Genomic DNA, 22,371 nt, shown 5'->3' on the forward strand with positions numbered 1-22,371 from the left:
AGCAGGCTAGCACTGATCAAAAGCAGAGCAACCCAAAGCAGGCAACCATGGTGGTGAGATGTCTTGACTTATTGGATTTATTTCTATTTACTTTTCACCACCCATATCCAACTGCAGGCAGATTTTAGTATAAATACAAATGGATTATTGAGCAGAGCACTAGCCAGAAAAAGCTGCTAAGGAACTAGAAACAACATTCCCTCAATCCTTCATGCCTCTCACATCCTCCTCAGCAAAACCTTAGTTAGGTCTGGACTAGATCATTTAGATGGCAGAGACTTCATCTTAGCTGCTTTACAGGTGAAACAATATTCAGTTGCCTGAACTAAGCTTGCTGGTGAAGCATAAAAAAGCATCACAGGGGGCGAGCAGTGAGAGAGAGGGCTTAAGAGGCAGATTTCTCTGTGGTGCCTCTACAGTGCCTTGAGATGTGATGTCTGTCTCCAGTTAAGTCACAGGTTGGATGATGGGGGTCTGGGAAAGGCTGTGGTGGCAGCCACAAGTTAAGTGTATTTTTCAGAAGAGCAAATAAAACCAAGAACCTGAAGTAAAGTGTTTCCAGGACTGCACACGCAAAGCTCATTGCTCACTGGAGCACTTTATTCAGAGGGGTTCAGTAGTGGGGTGCTGCAAAGATCCCAGCCTCACCACTTCCCGATTGGCCCACACAATTTCGTGAATGAGGAAATCAGTCTCCTGTTCCACCTCTGCATGGCGGAGATCAAGCTCAGTCAAAGTCTTGTTGTTTGCCAGCCCTTCAAGCAGCTGCTTCCCACCATCCTGCAAAAGCATGAGAGGGGATGGTTAAAGGAGGACATCCAAAACAGAAGTGTATTGCTCCTTTTCCCTCCTCCCCAGGGCAACTTCTGCTGCTGTCAGTGGGAGGTCCATGAGATGGTTCCAAAAGCGATAAAAGCCTCCACCCAGGTCTAAAATGTTGCTTACAGGAGAAGTGCAGAGGAGGAGTGTAACCTTATGCAGCTTTCTGTGATATGACACATGCTAATGACTCCCTCTGGGTACCATGTCAGGAGTCCTCAAGCTCATGCTGGTTAATAGCACATCTGGCAATTGTAACCTGAGAGGAGTCTGCTCCCTCCTGTCCCCTGGTTCCCAGCTCACTGCTGGCTGGGGACAAATGGATTAGAGGGCTGTTCCTCATCTTGGCAGTGATGAGAGCCCCTGAACTGGCGGTTTTCTGTCTGGATGCCATTTCCCAGGCTGGGTTGGCTTTCTTGAGGGAAATATCTCATGAAACTGAAGACCAGCCTGCATGAGACAGAAAATGTGATGTAGCCTTAGGGAGGCAACCCACTCTGAGGAATTTCCCTCCATACATGAAGCACTGTATTTAGGGTTGTGACCATCTGAACTTCTTTTCTGCGGTTGCTATTCCCTTTCAGGTACCAAATATGCCTTCTGCCCCTTCTCCTCCATCCAGATGGTCCCCTCATCCCAACACCCTGCCTCTTAGCCCTTTCGCCTAAAAGGGCAGAGCAAAAAGGACTGGGCAGAGGTCTCTTTTTAATAGGGTACAGAGGTCAGAGTTGAATGCATTTCTAGCAAAACACCAGATTTTCCCAAAGATAATGCTACCAGCCACCTTTTGGGCTGCCATGGAACTTCACAAATGGGTGACAGGAGAACTCATCAGAAGGAAGATGCTAAGCACAGAGATTGTTATTTACTAAACAAAAATCCTTCTATCCTTTCCAGCCTTTGCTCCCTTCTATCATTAAACTCAAATGGTTTTTCACATCAAGGACCATGAAACTCAGAACTCAGAAAAGGTTTTCTGCCATCAAATCCTTTTAAAACCCTTGTCAAACACATTGATGCCAATATTCCTGCCAGCAGGGACAGCTGGTCTTGCTGCCTCTTTATTTGACAGTGAGAATAATTGAGGCAGTGCAGAAAGTTTAAAAGCCAGCATGATTGCTTTTGGCTGTCTAGTTTCAGATTTCTAAAGCTCTTTTTAATCAGCAGAAGAGAAGCAGTCTGGTTTGTGGGCATGTTGCATACTGCAGCTCTTAGGGATGTAGTAAGATCTGTGGATGTTCTTCTGTCTAGAAAATGTACGCCTGTGTTTTAGGAGCCACTTACAAGCACACAGACATGACATTCCTGACCCACCACACTGCTCCAGGGCTGCAGGGTGAGTTAAAGCTCAACAACCAAGCCAATTTTCTAATAGTCTCCTCTGAGCGTGTGATGGACAGGAGAAATTCTGGGAAGGGTGACACTCTCTGTGTGTTGCTGAGTGGCAGATAGCACAGCAGATCCGAAGTACAGAGGATATGCATGAGACCCTCATCTCATGTTTCCTATCATTAACTACACTCATGTGTGCAAAACGTCTGTGATTCTTCCCAGACATGCTTCCTTGTTTTCAGTTTCCTGGGGGAAATCCCTCTCTGCCCAAAACCCCAAAGCCTCAAAGACAGATTCATCCCTATGAACAGAGCTAGATGTAACAAGTGAGGTAAATGCGTGTTCATGCAGAGAAGGTGTCCTTCTCTTTCCTGACATCTGCTACAGTCTCTTCCCTGCTCACAACTGATTGCTATCATAGCAAGAATGCAAAGTGAGGGATGCATCTGCTGTGCAAGGCCACCACACAGGCTCACAGACTGCAGGGAGAAGAGGCTTCTCTTACCAACCCCAGGTGGTTGCATGAGAAGTTGATGCTTGTCAGAGTGGTGTTCTGAGCCAGGACCTGGGAGAACACTGCCGCAGTTGGCTCTGACAGGTTATTACTTCCCAGATGGAGGGACTTCAGGCTGGTGTTGGTCAGCAGGGCACGGCCAATCGCCTCCCCACCTTTGTCCTCTATGAAGTTGAGGCGCAGGTTCAGGGTGGTCAGGGTGGAGCTCTCAGCTAGGCCTTGAGCAAGAGCCTGAGCCCCCAGGTAACAGATCTGGTTGTTACACAGATTGAGGGTTTCTAATCGGCTGTGGCTGATCAGCTTTCCGAGAGCTTGTGCCCCATTGTCCCGGATAAGATTGTGGGACACGTCCAGCTCCAACAAGTGAGGGTGATCCTGCAAGTTACGGGCCAGGAGCTTGATTTTGTCATCATCCACTTTGCTTCGTGTCAGCTTGAAAACCTGTGGGCATAAAAATCAGGGTCACTAAAACAGCCAGTGCTTTGGACTGAACTTTGTACAAGATCATCATGGAGCTAAACCTGTGTTCCACCAGACAGGATTTATCTCCCTTCACTTCAGACACGTTTAGCTAGCAGGCTCAAGTAGTTGTTTTCCTAGTGGGCTGATACTTCCACCAAGCAGGGCATGCCACTGATGTCCCATGCCTATTCTAGGGAAAAAGGGTTTATGTCCTGGAAATGCCTGTTCCTCTCCTCTGACTGCACAAGGTGTCTAACTGGGGGCTAAATTAAAGCAAGATAATGCTGTCCAAATGTCTGCAGCAACAAGCAGTGGAACCTGCCCCTGATCACAGTCAAACATGTCTTAATGAACACATGCACCAGTGGTAACCACAGCACAATGTCTTGTGTGGCAAGGGCATCTTAATAGCCACAAGAGAGGTAATTTATCTTCTGGAAGCCATATTTCCCAAAGTATGCCAATCTGAGGAGTTCATCCAGCTTACTCTGGCTCCACTTTGAATAGCAATGCCCACTGGTGTTTTGGAGGGGCTGAGTATCTGCGCTGCAGTTGCCACAGAGCTGAAGATACTGTTAGTGCTTGGGAGGAAAATCCCTCATTGCTCTAAGGCAAGTGAGTGTTTCCCCACACTGTTCTTGGGGTTTTTTGCTCCTCTGGGAGAGGCTGGCATGCATTTACTGAGCAAAACTATCAAAAATTCCTTATGAAAAGCTCCCTCTAGACTTTTCCTCTCCTCCCTCCCGGAACTATATGAGTGTGGATACTGAATGCAAAATGCAAGCAGGGAACAGAGCCTGTGTGAAACTATGTCACACAGGCTTCTCACTCTGGCCTGGGAAAGCATGAGAATGAATCCAAACAGTCCTTGGTAAAGGACAACAATCTTTGCAGGTGTTGTTTAGTCAAGGGGTGGTGTTCCACTTAACCAATGATAGTGATGTGTTGCTTTAATGACCAATGAGAGTTTTATCTCTCGGACCTTCTCGAACATATCTACAAATGAAGATAAAGAATAATAAACTTTGCTCTCTTGGACAATGCAGCTAAGAGAGTCATGTCGTACTGCTTCATCGTTCCTAATATAGTGCAACATATGAGGAGTTAAAACTTTGGAGTGCTTCTGCCCCTTACACTACAGGTAACAAGTTTTGTGGGAGCAAGTATTTTTCTCACTGATCCTTTGACAACCCATTCTAACAAGGACGTGGCAGAACAAGATACTCAGCACTAGGCCTGCAAGTTAACATCTCTGCATTCTGACAGTCTATAACTTGCAAAAGGGTGCTACCAGCAAGAAAAACTGGTCCCTGTATTTCTATCCACAAACGATTTTAAGATCTAGCTGAGGGAGTAAGGTTCAGTTTGGGTATATTACTTTCAAGTTACGGCACATCTTCACAGCAGCAGCCAAGTTGGAACAGTCCAGCTCAGTGAAGTTAAAGAGGCTCCACTCAAAGTTCATACCACAGTTCTTCACACCATAAGTGAGATGAAGCTCTTCAAGGTAAGGGAGACCAGTAATGAGATCTTTCAGGTCATAGTGATGTGTGTAGACCTCACCAAGTTCGGCATCATCCTCTGTGTCAGAGAGGTCATTGCTCTCCTCCTTTTGATCCACCCGCAAAGGTGGCAGGAACTGATCAATCTCCAGTTTCCGCACGTAGCCTTTGCAGAGCGGGATGAGCTCTAGGACCTGTTTGGGGTCTGTGGTGTTAGGGATGAAAATCTTCAGAATATTCTCCAGGTGACGTTCAAAGAACATCCGTTTCCAGCTGTCTCCATAGTTGGAGATGTCATACACTTGCCAGCGCTCCATACAGCACCTCTTCCAGTAGTCCTCATGGCTTACTATGTTGGCAGTCACAGTGAGTGGAAGGCTGGTCGAGAGCCTGTCCACCACCTTCTTTTGGTGCTCAGGCAGAAGATAGTTCAAAATAGGGTTCTCTGGAAGAGATAAAAAGAATGAGAGGTTGGTCTGGGCATAGGAACAATTGCTGGCACTGTGGTTCTGCCTGAGCCCCTAGCTGTGTGTCCATGCCCTCCCATCTGCTGATACTGGCTCTCTCCTCAGCTGCCAGAAGCTGGAGCAGAGAGCTAAGCTGGCAGAAGACATGTAGGATTCATTTATATATTTCCATATACAATTTCTAACTTTTACAATGAAACATCAGCGTAATTGGGTTTGCCCTCATAATAGTTGGGAACTGCACCAGAAACTGAGCTCCCCATTTAAACTTAGTTTGAATGCAGTTTATATTCAGAGCAGGAATTCTGCTCCCAAGACAGCTAATTCAGTCTTACAATGATGGGAGAGCTTGGCCTGCCATTTGCTGAACTTTCTCCCTTTTGGTTCCTAAGCATATTGAAGAACAGTATTAGAGAACATGTGTAGTTTTCATGCAGGTCCTCATGCCTATTTATCTTAATCCAAGCATTGGTCTTACCTCTGTTCCTTTTTGCTGAAGCACACTCCTAGCTTTTAGGTCCACCTTATTTAAATAAAAGTTCTGCTTTCCCAGGTACTCTTCCCTGAGTCTCTTTCCCAATGCTTGCCCTAAGTCTCAGCTGTCTTCTCTGGTGGAAGTTCTTTGTGGCAAGAAATGCCAGAGGAAAGCCAAGTATACTCACACCATAAATATTTGGTTACATGTACACAGTTGTATTGAGTAACGTAAATCATCAGTGGAGAAACCTATCTGTGCATGGGAAACCAGATTATCAAACACTAAGTGGGGTTAGCTTATATTTCCCCTATTTCTGGGGCATTCCCTTCCTAAGGATATTGACAGTTTTGGCACAGCCTCTTCCTGGAGCCCATTTGCCAGTGTCCCACAGCTAACACTGCAATGATCTTCTCTGCAAAGTCCCATGACACAAGCAGAGGTGGGACACATATGGGCAGGGCTGGGATAACTTCACTCAGGCTCACTCAAGGCCCCACTGTGGGCAAGGTGCAGCCTTACAGCTCAGGTAACAGCATAGGGTCCCCATGAAAATGAGCACACTGCTTTTATGCGTGCACAATGCAGGTCCAATGCATTTGTCATCAAACTGATTGATCAGGCTGCTAGGACTGCAAAGTTGTCCCAGCTCAGACCCTCAAGTACCATCAGCTCCTGGCATAAGGCAGCACTGAGCTCCTCTGTACTGTCTTACAGTCCCAGTGTGGACATAGCCTTAAAACTATCATTGGTCTTTGCTACCACTTCATTGAGTCAGCCAAAAAGACAGGTAGACCCCCTTCTTTTCCTCCTCCCAGTCAGCTGTCAGATGAGAAACCCTTCTTCTATTTTGCTGTGTTTCATCAGTCCACCTGCTTCAAAAGTACATTCCCTGCCTGAGGATGTAACTTGTCACATCACCACCAAAAGCCATGGAGAAGGGCTGAGCCTATGAGTACAATACTGAGATGATAGTTCCTCTGGGCAGGGAGAAATTCTCAATCTCTTTGTACAGCACTCAGTACAACAGGACTTCCTCCTCAAACCAATCCTCCATACTCTAATATCTGTATGAATCAAGAGCAGGAAACAGCAACTGCACAGCCCCGGTCATGGTTGAGATGAGTCCAGAAGAGCATGGATGGAAGAAGGTATGATAGAACACAGTCAGTACAGAGTCACAGTGCAGCTCAGAAGACTGCAGCCATCCCTGGAGTGTATATATAATACACACTTTAGTAACCGAACAGTTTGTTTAACTGGCTGCCCAAGGGGATATTTCTCCCCATCTGTTCCTTTGGCAGGGCTGGGTGCCACACTGTCTTTCAGATGCATCTGCCTGCCTTGTTGACCCTCTGCTCTCTGGGACTGACCCTCTCTACATGTGTCCTAGACTAAATGTGCTCCCACTTACTTTCAAAATTATGAACGATGTGCTGGAGGCAAAGCTCAGTGAGGTGGGGGACAGTGACCAGGGACCAACTGGGATCCTCAGTGATGCAGCGGCGTGTGTAGAATGAGCCATCAGCAAGGTTGGCCTGAGGTGGACATGGTGAGGGAATGGCTCTGCTCTTGTCACCAGCTGCTGGCTGCTGCATCCTTGCTCAAGACCTACTTCTCCTTCAGGAGAAGCAAGAGGAAAACTCCTTGAGAGTCACCACTAAGTGGTTACCTGCAAAAGAAAACAGCAGCTTTAGAAGGAAGCCAGCAATATTAATGGTCAGCTCTCCTGTAATGCACTTGCTCTTTGGTTGCTACATTTTATATATTAGTAAAGGCCTGTCTGCACAAACCAGCCTTTGAAATAAGTCGTGATATTAAAGGCTAAAGTCCTTGAAACCTTCCTGCAGAAGAGAGAGTAAAGCAAAACAATATTCTTGTGTACAGGAGAAAAAATGTAAACCTGTGTGTATTAGCCAATGATAATTTGCTTAGCCCGTGGACCCTGTAGAACCCTATAAAAGGTGTGCTAAAGATAGAAATAAACGGCGTTCACTCTTACTTCTGTGAAGACTGGTGAATAAGCTGGTGGTCTCTCAATACTCTTTGCCTGCCTCCTCTGCTTTGGACTGGAAGCACTGTAGCCAAACAACTATAACTCAGCCTCATCTTTATATCCTGCCCTGTGCAAAGAGATCTCTAGGTACAATATGCAATAAGGAGATAATAAGGTGGTGTTAATTCAGAGTGCTGATGAAGAGGATAGACAGGAATTCATTGTTTATTGTCTTTTCCAATAAAAGTAATAGGGAAAGCTGGCAGGAGCTGGGCTTAAAGCAAAGGGTTCTTCATACAGACTGCAGGTGAACTGGGGAATTCCTTGCCACAGGATGCTGTGTATGCTAGGAGTCTGTGCAGACTCTAAGAAAAGTCCATGAAGAGAAACCCTTTAAGAATGATGAAATACACAGAAGGCATGTGGCTCAGTGTGAGTAGCTGAACACAGCTGGAGGTGGGGAGAGTGCTGGAAGAAAGAACACACACTTGCCTTGTTTTTCTACTCTTCTCCAGGTGTCTCCTTCTAGCCACTGTTAAAGATGGGTTTCTGGGCCAGCTATCCCCTGTTTTGATCCAGTACACCTGTTCTTATGACTCTATAAAGACAGATGCTTTACCAATGAATACATTATAAGTGTATTCTTTTCCTGCTTTGCTCCATTATTTTCCCACTGAAGTCCTTCCAAATATCCATTAACTGATGAGATGGGTCAGACCTGTTCAGACCTCACTGAGCCTAAGCAGATATGAGCTAAAAGAACCAGCCCAGAGCAGAAGGAAGGATGCCTGGTCGTATCAACATTGCAGAGCTTTCCCGACTGAAGTTTTCTATTTGCTGTTTCCTATTCCAACCTCAAGGCCAACACTCTCAGAATTCCACATGTATGGTTATTGCCTGGAAGTCCTAATGGTTCTCTAACCAGCCAGTCTGAAAGAGGCAGAAAAGACACCAGGGAGGAATCATCCACTTGAGTTCCAAGTTTCACAAGAGCATCTACGTCTGGTGAGCATCCCCCAGGGCATACAGACCCATGTTGATCCTTACTAGGGCTAACTGGACTTAACAGGGCTGCAGCACAGGGCTGGGCAGTTACAGGCTGCAGGACACCTGAAAGAAGCATGAGGCAGAGGTGGATGGCAACGTCAGAGGAGAGAACACCTTCCTGCAAGACCAAGAGGATATCTCAGGCCAGTGGTGGCCTTGCATCACCATAGGGTCAAAGGATCCTGTGGAAGGATAACTGCCATATTCAAAAAGCATCTGTATCTTTGGCCACCATATCCCTCACCTGAAGAGTGGTTTCATCCCAATCAGCTCCTCCTTTGTAAGGGATATGACCCAGACAGTGGTCCCTAGATGAACCATCTTAGTCCTTCTTTCCCCTGCACAAGGTTGCTCCATTCACCTCTGCCTTCCCAGCTGGTGCTGCTTCTGTCAGCACTGCCCTCTCCCTAAAAGCTTTGGAGCTGGCTTTGCCAGTGTTACCCACTCTGCTCCTTCCCCCTCCACTTCTTCCCCTGCCAAAAGGCAACTGAGGAAGGGTTGCAAAAGAGGGAAAGGGAGGAGATCCGTGAAATGTTGAGGTCTAGAACAGAGGAGCAAATTATTCATGCTGCAAATATGTCAGCAAAGGCTTCTTCAAATGCATTTGAGGCAGGCCTGAGAGTGACCATCAGGAAAGGGTGGAGATGGCAGTGGAAAGGCATTCTCTGGCCCAAAGGAGGAGGATGAAGGGTGCCAAAGACAGGGAAGCTGTATTTCCTGGGAGGCAGTAGTGTACAGATGACAAAGATAAAGGCTGTAGAAAAAGGGAGCCTGATCTGATGAAGGGTGGATGTGGAAGGAGAAGGAATGAGTGGTGGGGAGCTGTGAGGATGTACAGGGAGTCCTTTCCCTGCAAAGGTCCTTGTGCACTAAAGAAGGTGCTATGATGATGGGCCACCTTTCAGGGGGAAGAGAAGAGACATGATTCTCTACAGCACACTAACCCAGCTGAGACCAAACTCCTGGTGCTCAGTGGACTTCAGTTGAAGGGCAAAACACAGCTGGAAGGCAGTGAGGTGTCATTAATTGAAGTGACTGGGAAAATTGTTTTATCTTTGCTCAGTCCTTTGTCCTATTCAAAAAGCATGCATATCATTTTGTCCCCCAGGCCAATTACAGCTGATTGGAGCTTCTGATGGCTTTCCCAACCTTTCGGAAATAATCATTGAAGGCCAGCTGTTGGGGAGAGACAGTGCAGCGTTGGTGGCCTGGATTATTTTCTGTCTGTTCCAGCAGATGATCTGATTGCCTTGCCTGTTTACCGATGGCAGATTGATTTTCAGAGGGTAGGTAACCCATGGCACATGCAGAGCTGCTGAGTGGGCTCCAAGAGTTGAGGCAGGAGACCCAGCTGCCTTGAGGCAGAGGTGCCCAGGCTGCTGAGAAGCTTTTCCTTGATCTGAGCCCCAAAGCAAGTCAGCTCAGCTGTTTCCACCATGCCCACTTGTCATTCACTACAAAGCCAATAGGAGCAAGGCTGCAAAGCATCCAAATCAACCCCATGCCTGTGGTGCCAAGTCTGACGGTGAGCCACTGCTCCAAATACATCCATTCCCACCATGCCAGTATGGTGAACATGCCAACAGGTGCCCTTACACCAGGGAAGGGGCCTCCTTCATTGCTCACCCTCTCTGCCTCAGCTGTGGGAGTCTCACCCAGCCAGAGCTAAGACTCTAATCCACTTTCCAGAGCTGGGTTTGCTAAGCACCTATTTAAACACAGGGGTAGCGCTGTAATTCACTATCAATAAACCAAGTCAACACTGTTAATGCATGCTCCTTCCCACCCACTCTACATATACATCAGTCACCTATCCTAAAAAGGCTTTTTTAGACAATATACAATAAACAGAGCCATGTAGTGAATTCCCAGTTTTTGTCATTTAACACCCAGATCAGACTGGAAAGTAAATAATGCTAGAACTTCTTAAAAAATTAAGGAAATCACATTTCCCTTCCCCAGGAGGAACTGACAGAAACCTTCTCTCACAACCAAATTATGCTACTACTAACGTGCCTAGCAAACCTTCTTCAGCTGAACCTGTTCTGATCTGGAAATAAAAGATCTTGCTCTTTTCATTCACACCAAATCCCAGAGAGACCAAAAAAAGAACTGCATGGAAACTGGTGACCTTTTGCTGAGGCACCTACCAGCATTACAGAAATCCAAGAAATGGAACAACTGTAATCACCGTGCTAACTAGAGTGTTTGTAAGAGCAGGATAAATTATTTCTGAGATGGTTATGCCCCAGCCAAGACTGCATTTGCACTGAAGCTCTGTTGCCCATTAATTGAGGAAGCTCTTATACCACTGCAGCAGTTCTACAGGTACACTGACCTTAATGCTCTTACCTGTAGTCCAGCAAGTGATCCTGAGTCTAGCTTAACACCACTGATCCCACTGACATCTGTGGGGACTTGCAATGCTCTGTGGCACTCCCAAAGGCTAATGCTAAGTGTGCATTAGGACACTGTGTTGTAGGCTAACCCAGGGCCTGAGACACTGCAGTGGGCTTTAATTGAGTTAAAACAAAACAAAACCCAAAAAAAACAAGACAAACAAAACAAACAAACAAAAAACCCCCAAAACTTCCAAACGAGGAATCTATTTAGCTTCAGGTATAATGAAATTTGCCTGTAATGGGAGATTGGGCAGAGTGAGGCTAGCTGTCCGTTTGGGAATACGGTTAATGTCACCGCTGTAATCCTGGCAGTGTGAAGGGCCAAAACTGTGGTCCTGGATCTCTGTGAGCATGACCTGGGGAGGGCCACCGCCCCAGGGGATGTCAGAAAAACAAAAGCCCTTTCGGACCTGAGCACTGGCCACCGCAGCCCCAGCCACTGCGTGCAGCTGGCTCTGCCGTGCCAGCCCCCGGAGGCTCGGAGAAGGGTCCCTTCCCCAGTGGGGCAAGGAAAACGCCTGGATGCTGCTGAACGCGGCGGCCCCCGCCAGCTCCACCAGCCCAGCTCCATGGGATGCTGGCCCTGCGCTCCCCCCTGCCGGCCAAACTCCTCTCCAGAGACCCCGAGAGGGAAGGAATTTAGCGCGGCCGCTTGGTTACGAGTTACGAGTCAGACCTGCGAACCGCCGGGGGAAGAGCCCGGTCAGGGGCGCTGGGTGTCCCCAGCCCCGACAACGCCGCGGGAGCACCGGGCCGTGAAACGCCCGAGGTCCCTCCCAGGACCGTGCGATTCGGCTGCCGGCTGTGTCCTGCTGCTGCGGGGCAGGAACGAGGAGCAGCCCTGGCCCCGAGCTCGCCACCGCCGCTGTCTCCACGGACGCGGCCGTTGCGGGGCGGGGCTGCCGCGCGCTGCGACCCCCGGCCCGCCACGCGTGGGGCTCGTGGAGAGCCGGTCCCCGTCGCGCTGCGGGTTCGCGGCCGGCCCCGAGCCAAGCCCACGCAGAGCGATGGCGCCCCGCGGCCGCTGTCACGGGGCCTGCCCGCTGCCACGGCGTGCGGAGCGGCAAGAAGCAGCAGAAAGGCAGAGGAACGGGGTTTGGGACGGTTCTCCCCCGCCACCCCGCCTGGCTGCAGCTGCTGAGAGTTAGTGCCGTGGTGAGTAGGAGCCTCCTCTTCCAGCACAGAGATGTGCAAGCTCGCCATCGTGCTCCACGAGTGCTGGGTAGCGGGGGAGGGAGGACGGGCATTTGCCGAAGTCCCGGACACTCCTGCAGCAGCGGCAGCTGCTGCGGCATCATGGAGAGAACGGAGAGAGGTGTGCAATGCGAATGGTTCGGTACCAGCCAGTATTCAAAAGGTGAAGACGTTGCTGTCCTCAAGATACCCGTTTTGTTGCATGTTTGTATGGCTAAAGGTATACCGTCTGTGCCCCAAATGGGCTTGTTTCAAGGCCTCATATTTGGGGCAGAACTACATCACAGACAGGTCTGAGGGGGAGGAGCGCAAATCTGAGAGCTCCTCTGATGGCAAGATGATCTTGGTCCATCTGCTGCATGTTCATCTCTTCTTCTTGACCTGTTTGTTTTGCATTCTGTTTTTCATTAAGCATCCTCTACAGAGGTGGGGAAAGACCATAATCCTCATCAAGCTGCATATCATGCTGTGGAATATAAAGAGTAAACAATGCATCTCCTTTTTCCCATTTCTCAGACCTAGGCATTGCAGTACCTGTCAGGGCATTTCCAGCCTGAAACAGGTTTTTCTTTCACTCCTTTGGAATGCTGATGTAGTAGGCACAAGAGGGGTGCAGCCAGCCTCTGCCCTGTGGTAAGATACGTAACACTGGTGCTAGCTCTCGTGATAGTCCTGCAAGTCTGATAATAGTTGGCAGTCTTAGGAAGCTGTCCTGACTTTCATATAAAATTTACCTCCTGGTCATGAAGATGTTAAAAGCATGATGCTAGATCACCCTAAAGGCTCAGCAAGAGAACAATAAATGCAAAGATGCATAGATTTAAAAAAAAAAAAATATCAAGACTCTCAGGCTTCCTTTGTGAATTTCAAAGATGGAAAGTTAGACCTTGGCAGCAATGTGCTTCTTTTTTAGGTGTGGCCTGATTCTGTCACTCAGCTCCCCAGAAGACAGTGATACTGCCTGTGTTTAACACAGTGGGGTAGTCAGAAGCCCTGCAAAGCCCTTCACAAATGCTGGCCTCGCACTGACCATGTTACTCCTGGGAACACATCTCCAGGGCTTTTGAGACCTTGAAAAGCAGAAATTAGAGCAACATAAAACAAGATATTTTCTCTTGCACTGATTTCTATGCACACATTCAGACTCCTGAATTGCAAAGGAGATAGCCAAACCAGATCCACAGGAATAGCACCCCTGAGCTCCCTGCATAATAGTGATCAATTTCTGAGCTGAGTCTTCAGCAAGCCATCAACACTGAGGTTTTTAGCCCACTTCATGGCCAATATAATGTAAATGTCATGTTTTGGAGACTTCACAGTCCAACGGAATCCAGCTGTGTCTACCCAGTCATTGATTCCCAGAGACAACAGTGCCTAATATTGCAGTCAGTTGTCAAAATGGATGCAATTAGGTATTGAATCATATGCTGAAAAGAAATAGTGGTAGTCAAAAAATAGCTATGTTAACTCTTTCTCTACCGTAGCATTTATTTCCGCAAGTGTAGACATTAGTGTTCTTCCCAGTGGGGTGTGCAGTGGCAGGTGCTCCTTAAATGCTGTGGAGTAGGGAAGCAGGGTAAAGCATTGCATCCATTCCCATTCCCATCCCCACTGTTGACATCTGAAAGGGAGGATGAGGGAAGGTGCTGCTTCCTGGCCCTAGTGACTAAAGCACTGTCCTGCCAGCAGACCCCATGTGCCCTCTGTATCCCTCCAGCTACCAGGTCTCAGATTTCCCCCAGACATCACCTGTGATGGCGTTGTGCATTATCAGCTCTGCCAGCTTTGCCTGGAGTTGGAGGACAGTGTACCAGTCAAACCTCATATCACAACAAATAAATTGGACAGGAGCCAGGGCCTGCAGTGCCTTGTGTGGGAGAAACACATCCCATGGGCCATCTGCTGCTGCTAATGTCAAGATTCAGGTGATATTCTGGAAACAGCTATAGCTGTAGGGTGACAACCGTTTTTAGTGTCACAGCATGATGGACTAGAAACATTATCCTCCCTGGTTTTGCCCAGCCACGAACACATCCTGCAGCCAAGCATTTCTCCTCTCCCTCTGCTTCTTCATCTTCTTCTCCCTCTCTTCTTCTCTCCAGTTACACCAGCACCAGCTGTCTTTTCAGGCACTGCATAAATACATCTGGTGAGCTTTCTGTCCACAAAAGTAGCAGGCTGTTTGCAGTGGCAGCTGGAGGTAGAAAGAGTGAAAAAAAAAAACCTCTCTCTGTGCATGTGTCCTCCTGGTCAGCTTTGTTAGTGCATCTCCTGCAGCCCCCATGTCCTCACATCACACCATGATGGCCAGAAGTCACCACACCAGTCCAGGATATCATTTGAGTCCTGTACTCCATGTGGGGCAGCCTCTCTAGCTGACGCCTGCAGCAAGGCAATCTCTGTCTGTCAGATGTGGTTCATCTGTCCATGGGGAAGAACCATGGGCACAGCTGAAGGTCAGGTTTGAGAGGAGCCCATTGGTGTTTGATGTCTGCCTGACACCAAAAGGATTCATTAGGTAGGAGCCAGCGAGGTTTGTCCTCAGCACTGGTGGAGGTGGAGTCCTCTTTCATTAATGGCTTCTACACTTTCAATGAGGAGCACAAAAAGTTGCCAAAACCGGGCAGGACTCAGAAAACTGAGGATGCTGAGGAGCAGGGACTGGCTCCAAAGCTCTATTTACAGACCTTCCTCTGGCTAGCTCCCTGCAGCTCTTGCTGGAAAACATGGCTTACAAGCAGCCAGCAGTTACTGGAGTCCTGAGGGAAGCAGCAAAACAAATGACATCCTGGAAGGAGGAAAACTGCCCCTGTACAGCCAGTGCTGAAAGATGGGGTAGCAGGATGCTCTCTGTGCTGCTGCTCTCCCAAAGCTTTCTGCTCTCCCTGGGTCCCAGCAAGAACCATGCAGCTGCTGACAGCTATTAATAGATGGGAGAACGTGGGCTCTTTTTCCTACTGCTTCCTGGGATGAATGGTAATTACCCTTAATGAGACTGGATTTGGTTCTACCTCCTACCTTCCAGCCCCCTTGCCTGTGCTGGCAGGGAGAGACCAACCCATCTGCTTCCTGCACTGGCTTTGTGGGGATCAGAGCTTGACAGCAAGAGTGGAGGCTCATCTCCTCAGGACATCCCACAGGCCTTGTTCATGGATACTGGGCACAAGGCAGGAGGCAGAGCCTGCCAGCTGACAGGCTGCAGCTCCCCTCAGCCTGGCCTTTCCAGTGGCACACAGGAGCCCCATGGGGTATGAGATAAATGATCCCACCACAGTATGAGAGTGCAGGTGGCTTGGATGCTCTCTCCTTGAGATTAATTAAAGAAACAAAACAGGGGAACAAATAATCAGGGAATCTGACCCATTGTTGTGATTGGTGTCCCCATCATCATGCATCACACCAAGGTTTGTGAAACAGGGTACCCTTCCTTTCTTGCTGGTACAAAACCAGTCCCAGAATATTCCTAGACTTCCCCAATGTCTTCCACAGGGCACAGTCTAGCTGTCATAGGGTTGATCAGGATATGACCTGCACAAGGGGGATGGTTTTGTTCTTGTCACACCACTGCACCTCTGGCCTGAACTCTGAAGCAGGAAGGTTTCCTTCATTCAGGTTATTTAAAAAATACTGCAAAAATAGTACAGGAGGTTTCCTTCATCCACCAGGAGGCTGTGCCTCCTAGGAATCACCTCCAAGTGGATGGAAGCAAATGTAGATGGCTGTTAAATCTTTCTTGTACATCCCAGACTCTGGCTCTGGGGCAGGATATCCTCTGCATTAGTGTTTGCCCAAGATGCTTGCTAAGGCTGCATTTCACAACCCCACCTCTGTGCTGTCCTGTCCACCTGAATAGCCACAGTGCCTCAATGAATCTTTACTGCTCCCTGAAAACTTAGATTTTTCCTTTCTTGGTTCAGCTTAGCAGTTGGTAACTCTTTCCACCATGAGAACCCCTTTCCTTCACTGACCCTTGCTGCTTGCAGCAGGGCAAGAGGAAAAAGGCTGCCCCATCTTGCCAAGCTGAAACTTCCCAGGCAAAACAGTTTATTTGCCTCTTAATTTTTAATTATTTTTTTCCAGATCATAAATTTTCTTGACTGAATAAAAAAAAAATCTTCCTGCAGGCAGGATCTGTGCCTGTGGACCTACTGGTTCCCATTTGCAAATCCCTGCCTCCTTTCATCTGGAGCCCTCTTTTTCCCTCTTTTCAAGATCCCTTCAATGTCAGACCAGAAGTTTCAAGTCCCTCTACTGACTCCCACTCAGCCCCTTGTGTTGCATTCCAAGTGCCAGATGGCACTCTAGGCTCGAGAAGGAGCTGTGCCAGGCTCCCCTCCCTTTCTCTCCACCCTTCAATCTACGGAAAAGAGACAGAGAACCAGCACTGCCAGATTTCAGGCTGCCGTGTTTGTACCAGCTTCTGTGGTCTTCAGCCCCAGTTGCGGTGGGATTGACGTGGGAGGTATTGGCACAACCCTGGAGCAAGGGGTGACAGGGAAGAGAGGACCTACTCTGAAGTTCCTCTCTGTGACCAGCCTTGTGTTGTAATTAACAACCAATACCGAGGACACAGCCACTGCTTCCTCCATGCTCCCCTGGCCCTGTTTCCTTGTTTTCTTATTGGAAAATTTCTTGCTTGTCCAGGGTTGCTCACCAGCACTGGGTAACTGCCTGCAAAAGTAGTTACAGGTCTACAGGTCTGAAGGTTTAGCAAGCTCCTCTTGGGCAGAACAAGTGCCCAGGCACCCTATATCGAAATGAGGAGGAGGAGGGGAAAAGCAGAGCAACTTCCCTACCAGAAAGTGGGTCACAAAGGTTGTGGGCAGCAAAAACATCTCTTTGTCAGTCCTGCTGGGAGCATGGGGTTGTGTTTGGACAGCAAAAGGAACTTGGGGAGGATGTGATCAGATTTTCCCAGCTTTTCTGCTTCAGATAGCTGCGTTAGCACAGTGCCTGCTGCTTTTGGCTCAGAACTGGCTGGGCCCTTGAGTAATGCCTCCTTTCCTGGAGGGACTCTTGGCACTTTCTGCTGGCACTTCTTGATACTCGGGGATGGGCATCTCCATTAGTACTGCCTCAGCTCCAAGGTCTCTGCTGTCACTACTGTGTCACAGCAATCCCCACAGGTCCTGTCCCTGGAGCATGTAGTCTCCTCACTGACAGGTTGCTGCCACTCGTCCTTGGAGGAGATAAGGAAGACATGCCCCTTAGTAGAGTCTGGGAGGAGACATGCACAAAAGATAAGAGATGCATCCTGCTGCAAGAGGCCAGGTCACGAGGGAGGTAGTTGATATAGAAACGCTGATCACCAAGATCCTCCTAAATTCTTGGTGAATGGAGTGCTGTTGTGTCCTTGCCAAGGATGCCAGATGTGGCCAGCTTCCCTTGGCCATGCTGGTAACATTCTGCCCTGCCTTGCCCTGTCCACCTGGCTGCAGGGCTCTGTGACAGGGAGATATGGCATCTCCACTTGACCAACCTGGCAGTATGCATGTGAGCCAAGTTGGGATGCCATGTGGGAGAAGAGAGCTGGCTGCATATTTGGCTGGGGGAGGGAAAGCTTCTAGTTAGTGACTTCTATTCCTGTCTGCGCTTGTTGCAGACTTCATGACATTCAGAGCAGGTGTGAAGCTTTTCCCTTACCAGGCTGGGGATGAGAGTTAGTGGGAGGCTGTTTTCCAGCACTCTCATGGAGATGATCCATTGGTTTTGCATGGTCTCTTTTTTTTTCCACAGGATGGTCCATGATTTTCATTTTAGCTTGTGACTCTGTGTCATTCCCTTCCCTGCCCCTATTTCCACCTCTCCTTGTTGTGCTGTATTTACATAAATCCAAGTGCTTGCAACAGTGCAGGTGCTCTAGAGGGATGTGAAGCAGGATCAGGTCCTACAGCACAGGCAGTGCACTGTGAGATTTTGAAAATCCCAGAGGAGGCTGGGATTCACGCTTCCCTTATGTGGCCACCAGATAGCAGTTCAGAGGTCCATGTTCCTTGCTATGTCACTCCCTGGAGCCTGACCCACAGATGGAGCTGAGTGGGAGTGGGGTCAGCTGGGCTGGGGATGTGGGGGCACATGGGTAAGGAAGCACATTTTCCATCTCTCAGACCCTTGGTGTTTCCCAGGAGCAGCTCCATATATCTCTGTCAAGAGCTGCAGGGCCTGGTGTAGGGCAACTTGCAGGAGCAGAAGGGGGCCGTGTTCACCCCATCAAAGCAAGAACAATGTCGGGGCAGTCACTGTGGTGGGAGTTGGACACTGATGGGATAGGACAGCCTGGGAGTTTGTGTGCCAAGGGCTGCTGAGTTGACACTGTCCTTTGGTGCCCTCTTCCCAACCCAGTGGAGCCCAGCACCGTGGAGCTGAGGAGCTGCCAGCTGCCATCACTGTCCCTACTGTGCCATGCTCTGTGACAGATCTGCTTCCTGCTGCTGCTTCCAGCTCCCGGGCACTCCCTGGCCTCACCGCAGGGGATGGGGGCTATGGCAGAGTCCCCTTAGTGCTCCCTCTCAGAGCTCAGCTGGTGAAAGCATTATGCTGTGTGCTGGGGGGAGCTGGGTGCAGGCTGGCAGATGCCCCCCTCTGCAGCTCTGTGCCACTGCCCCCCTGAAAGTCTCTGCTGTGTCCGGCAGCATCACAGGTCAGCTCAAGGAGAACACTGGGCTTCCCTCTTGTGCCCCACTGCTGCATCCATATTACACTGGCAAGGGGAGCTGGGCTGGCATGCTGCAGGCTCTGCCTGCAGATGCTGAGCCAAGCTGTCTGGAAACCCTACACTTGAGGATTTGTTCAAGGGTCAGAGATTGCCTGATGCCTGCAGGGTGCTTTTGAACCTGCAAGGAGCAACCTGGAGTGTTCCCAAGGACTGCTACAGTGCCAGCAATTTGCCAAGCCCAGCTGCTACCTCTGTGCCTGGTCTGTCCCTGGGTTATGCCCTGTGGTGCTTCCTCTGGACCCGTGTAAAGCTTTCCATCCCTGATTCTAAATCCAGCTGTCCCCCTCTACTGTAAGGCCTCTGGCTCTGCCTGCTAGGGCCAGTTCATCCTGCTCAGCTGAGATTTTTGGCTGTACTGCTTGGTGGGTCTCTCCATCTTCCATCTCCCTGGCTGGGTGCCCAGGGTGATGCTGCTCCCCCAGGGCTGGGAACCCCAGCTGCAGAGCCCTCACTTGCTGTCTTTTCTATGAAGAAATGCCTGTGTGCGAGCTCCATGGCCCTCAGATGTGTACAGGGAGGTCTCTTCTCCCATATACTGCCTCTGTTAGGGAGGAGTGGTGCCTGTAGTGGGGACACTCCAGACACCCCAGCTCATCCTGCTGCTGCAGTGCTGTGAATCCAGCAATTCTTGGGTCACCCTTGGGGCAACCAGCTCCAGCAGGAAGCTCTCCTGGCTCTCTGGATGTCCATTTTGTTCTAGGTGGGTCATTCCTGTGTTTCTAATGAGGCAGGGGAAGAAAATTAAAAGCCTAAATGAGTAAAGGAGCCAGGCTGAGCCAGGAAACATCAGAAATGCCTCTGTCAACACTGCAGCTGAGGCAAGCAGGCAGGCAGCTTCTTAATTATTGATGATGCTTATAAATAAATGCTAGGGCAGGGAGACAGTTATAAGAGAGCAGAGGAGCCACTTCCGTGTGGGAGAGGGAACCTGAGAACTTGTTTGTTTTAAAGGTCATTTAGTTTTGCCTGTTTCCCCTTTTTTCTGTAAAACTTGGTGATATTTGAGTTGGTGGTTATCTTCCCTGTGTGTCTTCTTGTACCTGCCTAACCTGGCCAGCCAGGAGGAGGAGTGCCCGTGAGGGTAGTGAGAGAATGAAGGGGGAGGGAGGGAGGAAGAGGGAGAAAACACTGTGTGGAATGTGGGACAAACAGGCAAACGAGGAGACAACGAAATTAGTAGAGCAGCAAATCCCAACCCGAGTGTAAATAATGTTTCACCATGTGAAAAGAAGGTCTACGTAGGCTCAGATTCATCTTCCTGTTCCTGGAGCTCAAGCCCAAGCAACCTCTGATGCAAAGCAAGAGGAAAGTGCGTGACATGAGGCTGGGCAAGGATTGGGAGATGCAAGGATCTTGGTTGGGGACTGCAGTAGTAAGCCAGTGTCTGCTTAGCCTCAGGGACTTTTGTAGCAGGCTCAGGGTGGCGTGTTCCAGAAAAACCAGACTATCTGATGGCAATTATTCTGGGATAGGGATCCCACAGCCAGCTGAAAACATAGGAAACGTTTTGGGTTGGGATTTTGGACTGGAATTACACCAGTACTTTGAGACTGACAGCCCCCACAGGAGTCTTAAGTGATTGTGCATGGTAGGACTTCACAACTTGGTCTGAAGCCCTCCTGCTTACAAAAAGTGAACACACAGGCACTGGGTGCAATACAGACTCGGGCACAATGGAGCTCCTTCTAGTCTACACTATAGCAGACTCTACAGGGTCAATCTTCCATCCCCTCCCAGTCTCAAGGGAGCCACTACATGTGGTGGGGAGCAGCACACCAGTGCCTGGGGCTGGTCATGGGTATAGCTTTGGTCACAGCTTTGCTCGTCTTTCCACTGGAGCCATGGTTACACACCTGCAGGATGAGCAGCTCTGGAGTGCATGGGGGATGCAGTAATACATGGCTCTCTGGAAGCAGACTAGGTAACACCATGACAGCCTCGCTGCATTCCCTCTGCGCTGACACCCTGGACCCCACAGCCACCTTCCAGGAACCCAGAATGACATAAATCAATCAATCAATCAATCAAAATTCAGCTCTCAATGGACTGCTGCTCCCAGTCAGGAGGGTGGGCTCAGTAGCAGGGTGCTCCTGACGACAGTTGGGATGGTGATGGGGAGGAGATATAAGGGGAAGCAGAAGCATTCTTCCAGCCCTGTGGGTTCACCAGGTGCTTTCTGGAGGAGAGAGGAGCTTTGGGTTGCAGCTGAGGAAGTCACGCCTCTGCAAGCGGTGTGGAAATGCCAGCTGCAATCCAGGCTGAGGAGCTGAATGCAAAGTGCAAGTGCTCTCACACAAGGAACCAGCTGGCTGTGAAGGGCACTCAGCAAAGGTGGACTGCTGGGATTCCCCAGGAAATGTCTCTCCTGCCTCCTTGGGCGCTTGGCATGCTGCTGTGGATAATATTCTCCTGCACTGGAAACTTCTCTTCCCCAAAAATGGTCCCCAGAAGCTGGGGACCCAGAGCTGGAGGGCTGATCCAGCTATGGTTCCTACCCAGCCCATGCTGCCTGTCCCACAGCTGAACCAGCACAGAACCTCTAGCACAGAACCATTTCTCTCCTTTCCCAAGCATCTGGGATGTAGGTGAGCAGCAGCACCAGCTTGACATAGCCCTGAGCTGCTCCTGAGGGATGGGAAGTCTCCTCACCATGGCAGCTGAGCCCATGGTTCCCCTCCACAGCCTTGTGTGTGCTGTGCAGCAGCTGCCCACAAATGGGTGTCAGCTACTGCAGAAACAGGGAGCCTGTGGTGAAGGCAAAGTGAGGGTGGGAGCCTGCAACTGTAACCCAGAATCCTGGACATGTGGATGCTTGGATTCCTGGATTACACGGGTACATGTGTGATGTGACCAGTTCAGTGCGCACTGTCACTATGCATGTAGAATCATAGAATTGTAACAGTTGGGGTTGTGAAGAACCCTTAAAGGTCACCTCTGCTTCCCTGCCCCTGAGGTGCTCTCCCTTCCTGTGGGGCTCAGCTTGGACATGCTATATTATGTTCAGTGTCTCTGGGAGATGGCTCAGCATCAGATCTGATGGACCAAGCCCCACAGCTTTTGAGCCTATGTCTCAGCATGCTTTTAACATCCTCTACATGGCTCAGGTCTGCTACTACCACAAAAATCCCAGGACCTTCCTGAAGTGAGTCCTATGACACCCAAGGTGCAGCATGTCAAGGCCCTGCAGCAGCCTGTCCCAAGGCTTGGGGTGGCAGGGGTGCCTAGGGAGACCTGGGCTTCTCCCAGACACTCTGTGCCAGCCTGCAATCTGCAGCCCAGGCTACAGGGAGTGAAGCTCCTGGAGCCAAGTGTGTGAGAAGAGACACGCAAGTACTTTCTGCTCCCCTTTTGCCAATATCAGGTAGTTGCTTGGGGTTGATGCTGGCAAGACCTTGCATTGCAGGTTCCTTAAGGGACCTCAGGGTCCATCTGGCCTTATGAAGGTA

General features: G+C 49.5%; 2 protein-coding genes across 5 annotated transcripts in view; one reads left to right on the forward strand and one right to left on the reverse strand.

Annotated features, from left to right (window-relative positions):
* Positions 1-573: 573 nt before the first annotated feature.
* Positions 574-11,925, reverse strand: DRC5 (dynein regulatory complex subunit 5). The gene is made up of 5 exons (XM_023924422.2): positions 11,693-11,925; positions 6,986-7,243; positions 4,506-5,074; positions 2,657-3,106; positions 574-780 (listed from the first exon to the last, which is right to left on the reverse strand). The coding sequence occupies exons 2-5, from the start codon at positions 7,167-7,169 to the stop codon at positions 604-606; spliced, it is 1,380 nt and encodes a 459-aa protein (XP_023780190.1). The 5' UTR covers positions 7,170-7,243; positions 11,693-11,925; the 3' UTR covers positions 574-603.
* Positions 11,912-22,371, forward strand: part of RNF8 (ring finger protein 8) — a 43,271-nt gene continuing 32,811 nt past the window's right edge. For all 4 annotated transcript variants that reach the window (XM_086878333.1, XM_086878328.1, XM_086878332.1 and 1 more), the window contains exon 1: positions 11,912-12,171. The gene's annotated coding sequence lies outside the window, so the exon portion shown is untranslated. The remainder of the gene's footprint in view (positions 12,172-22,371) is intronic.

Source organism: Cyanistes caeruleus, chromosome 2, assembly GCF_971803275.1.
Source record: "Cyanistes caeruleus chromosome 2, bCyaCae1.hap1.1, whole genome shotgun sequence".
Classification (NCBI taxonomy): Eukaryota; Metazoa; Chordata; class Aves; order Passeriformes; family Paridae; genus Cyanistes; species Cyanistes caeruleus.

Coding starts and splice junctions, on each gene's coding strand:
- DRC5 (XM_023924422.2), bottom strand. CDS start 7,169: ATGCAGCAGCCAGCAGCTGGTGACAAGAGCAGAGCCATTCCCTCACCA. Junction 3,107..4,505: donor AGATGTGCCGTAACTTGAAA/GTAATATACCCA, acceptor TTATGCCCACAG/GTTTTCAAGCTGACACGAAG. Junction 781..2,656: donor CATGCAACCACCTGGGGTTG/GTAAGAGAAGCC, acceptor ATGCTTTTGCAG/GATGGTGGGAAGCAGCTGCT.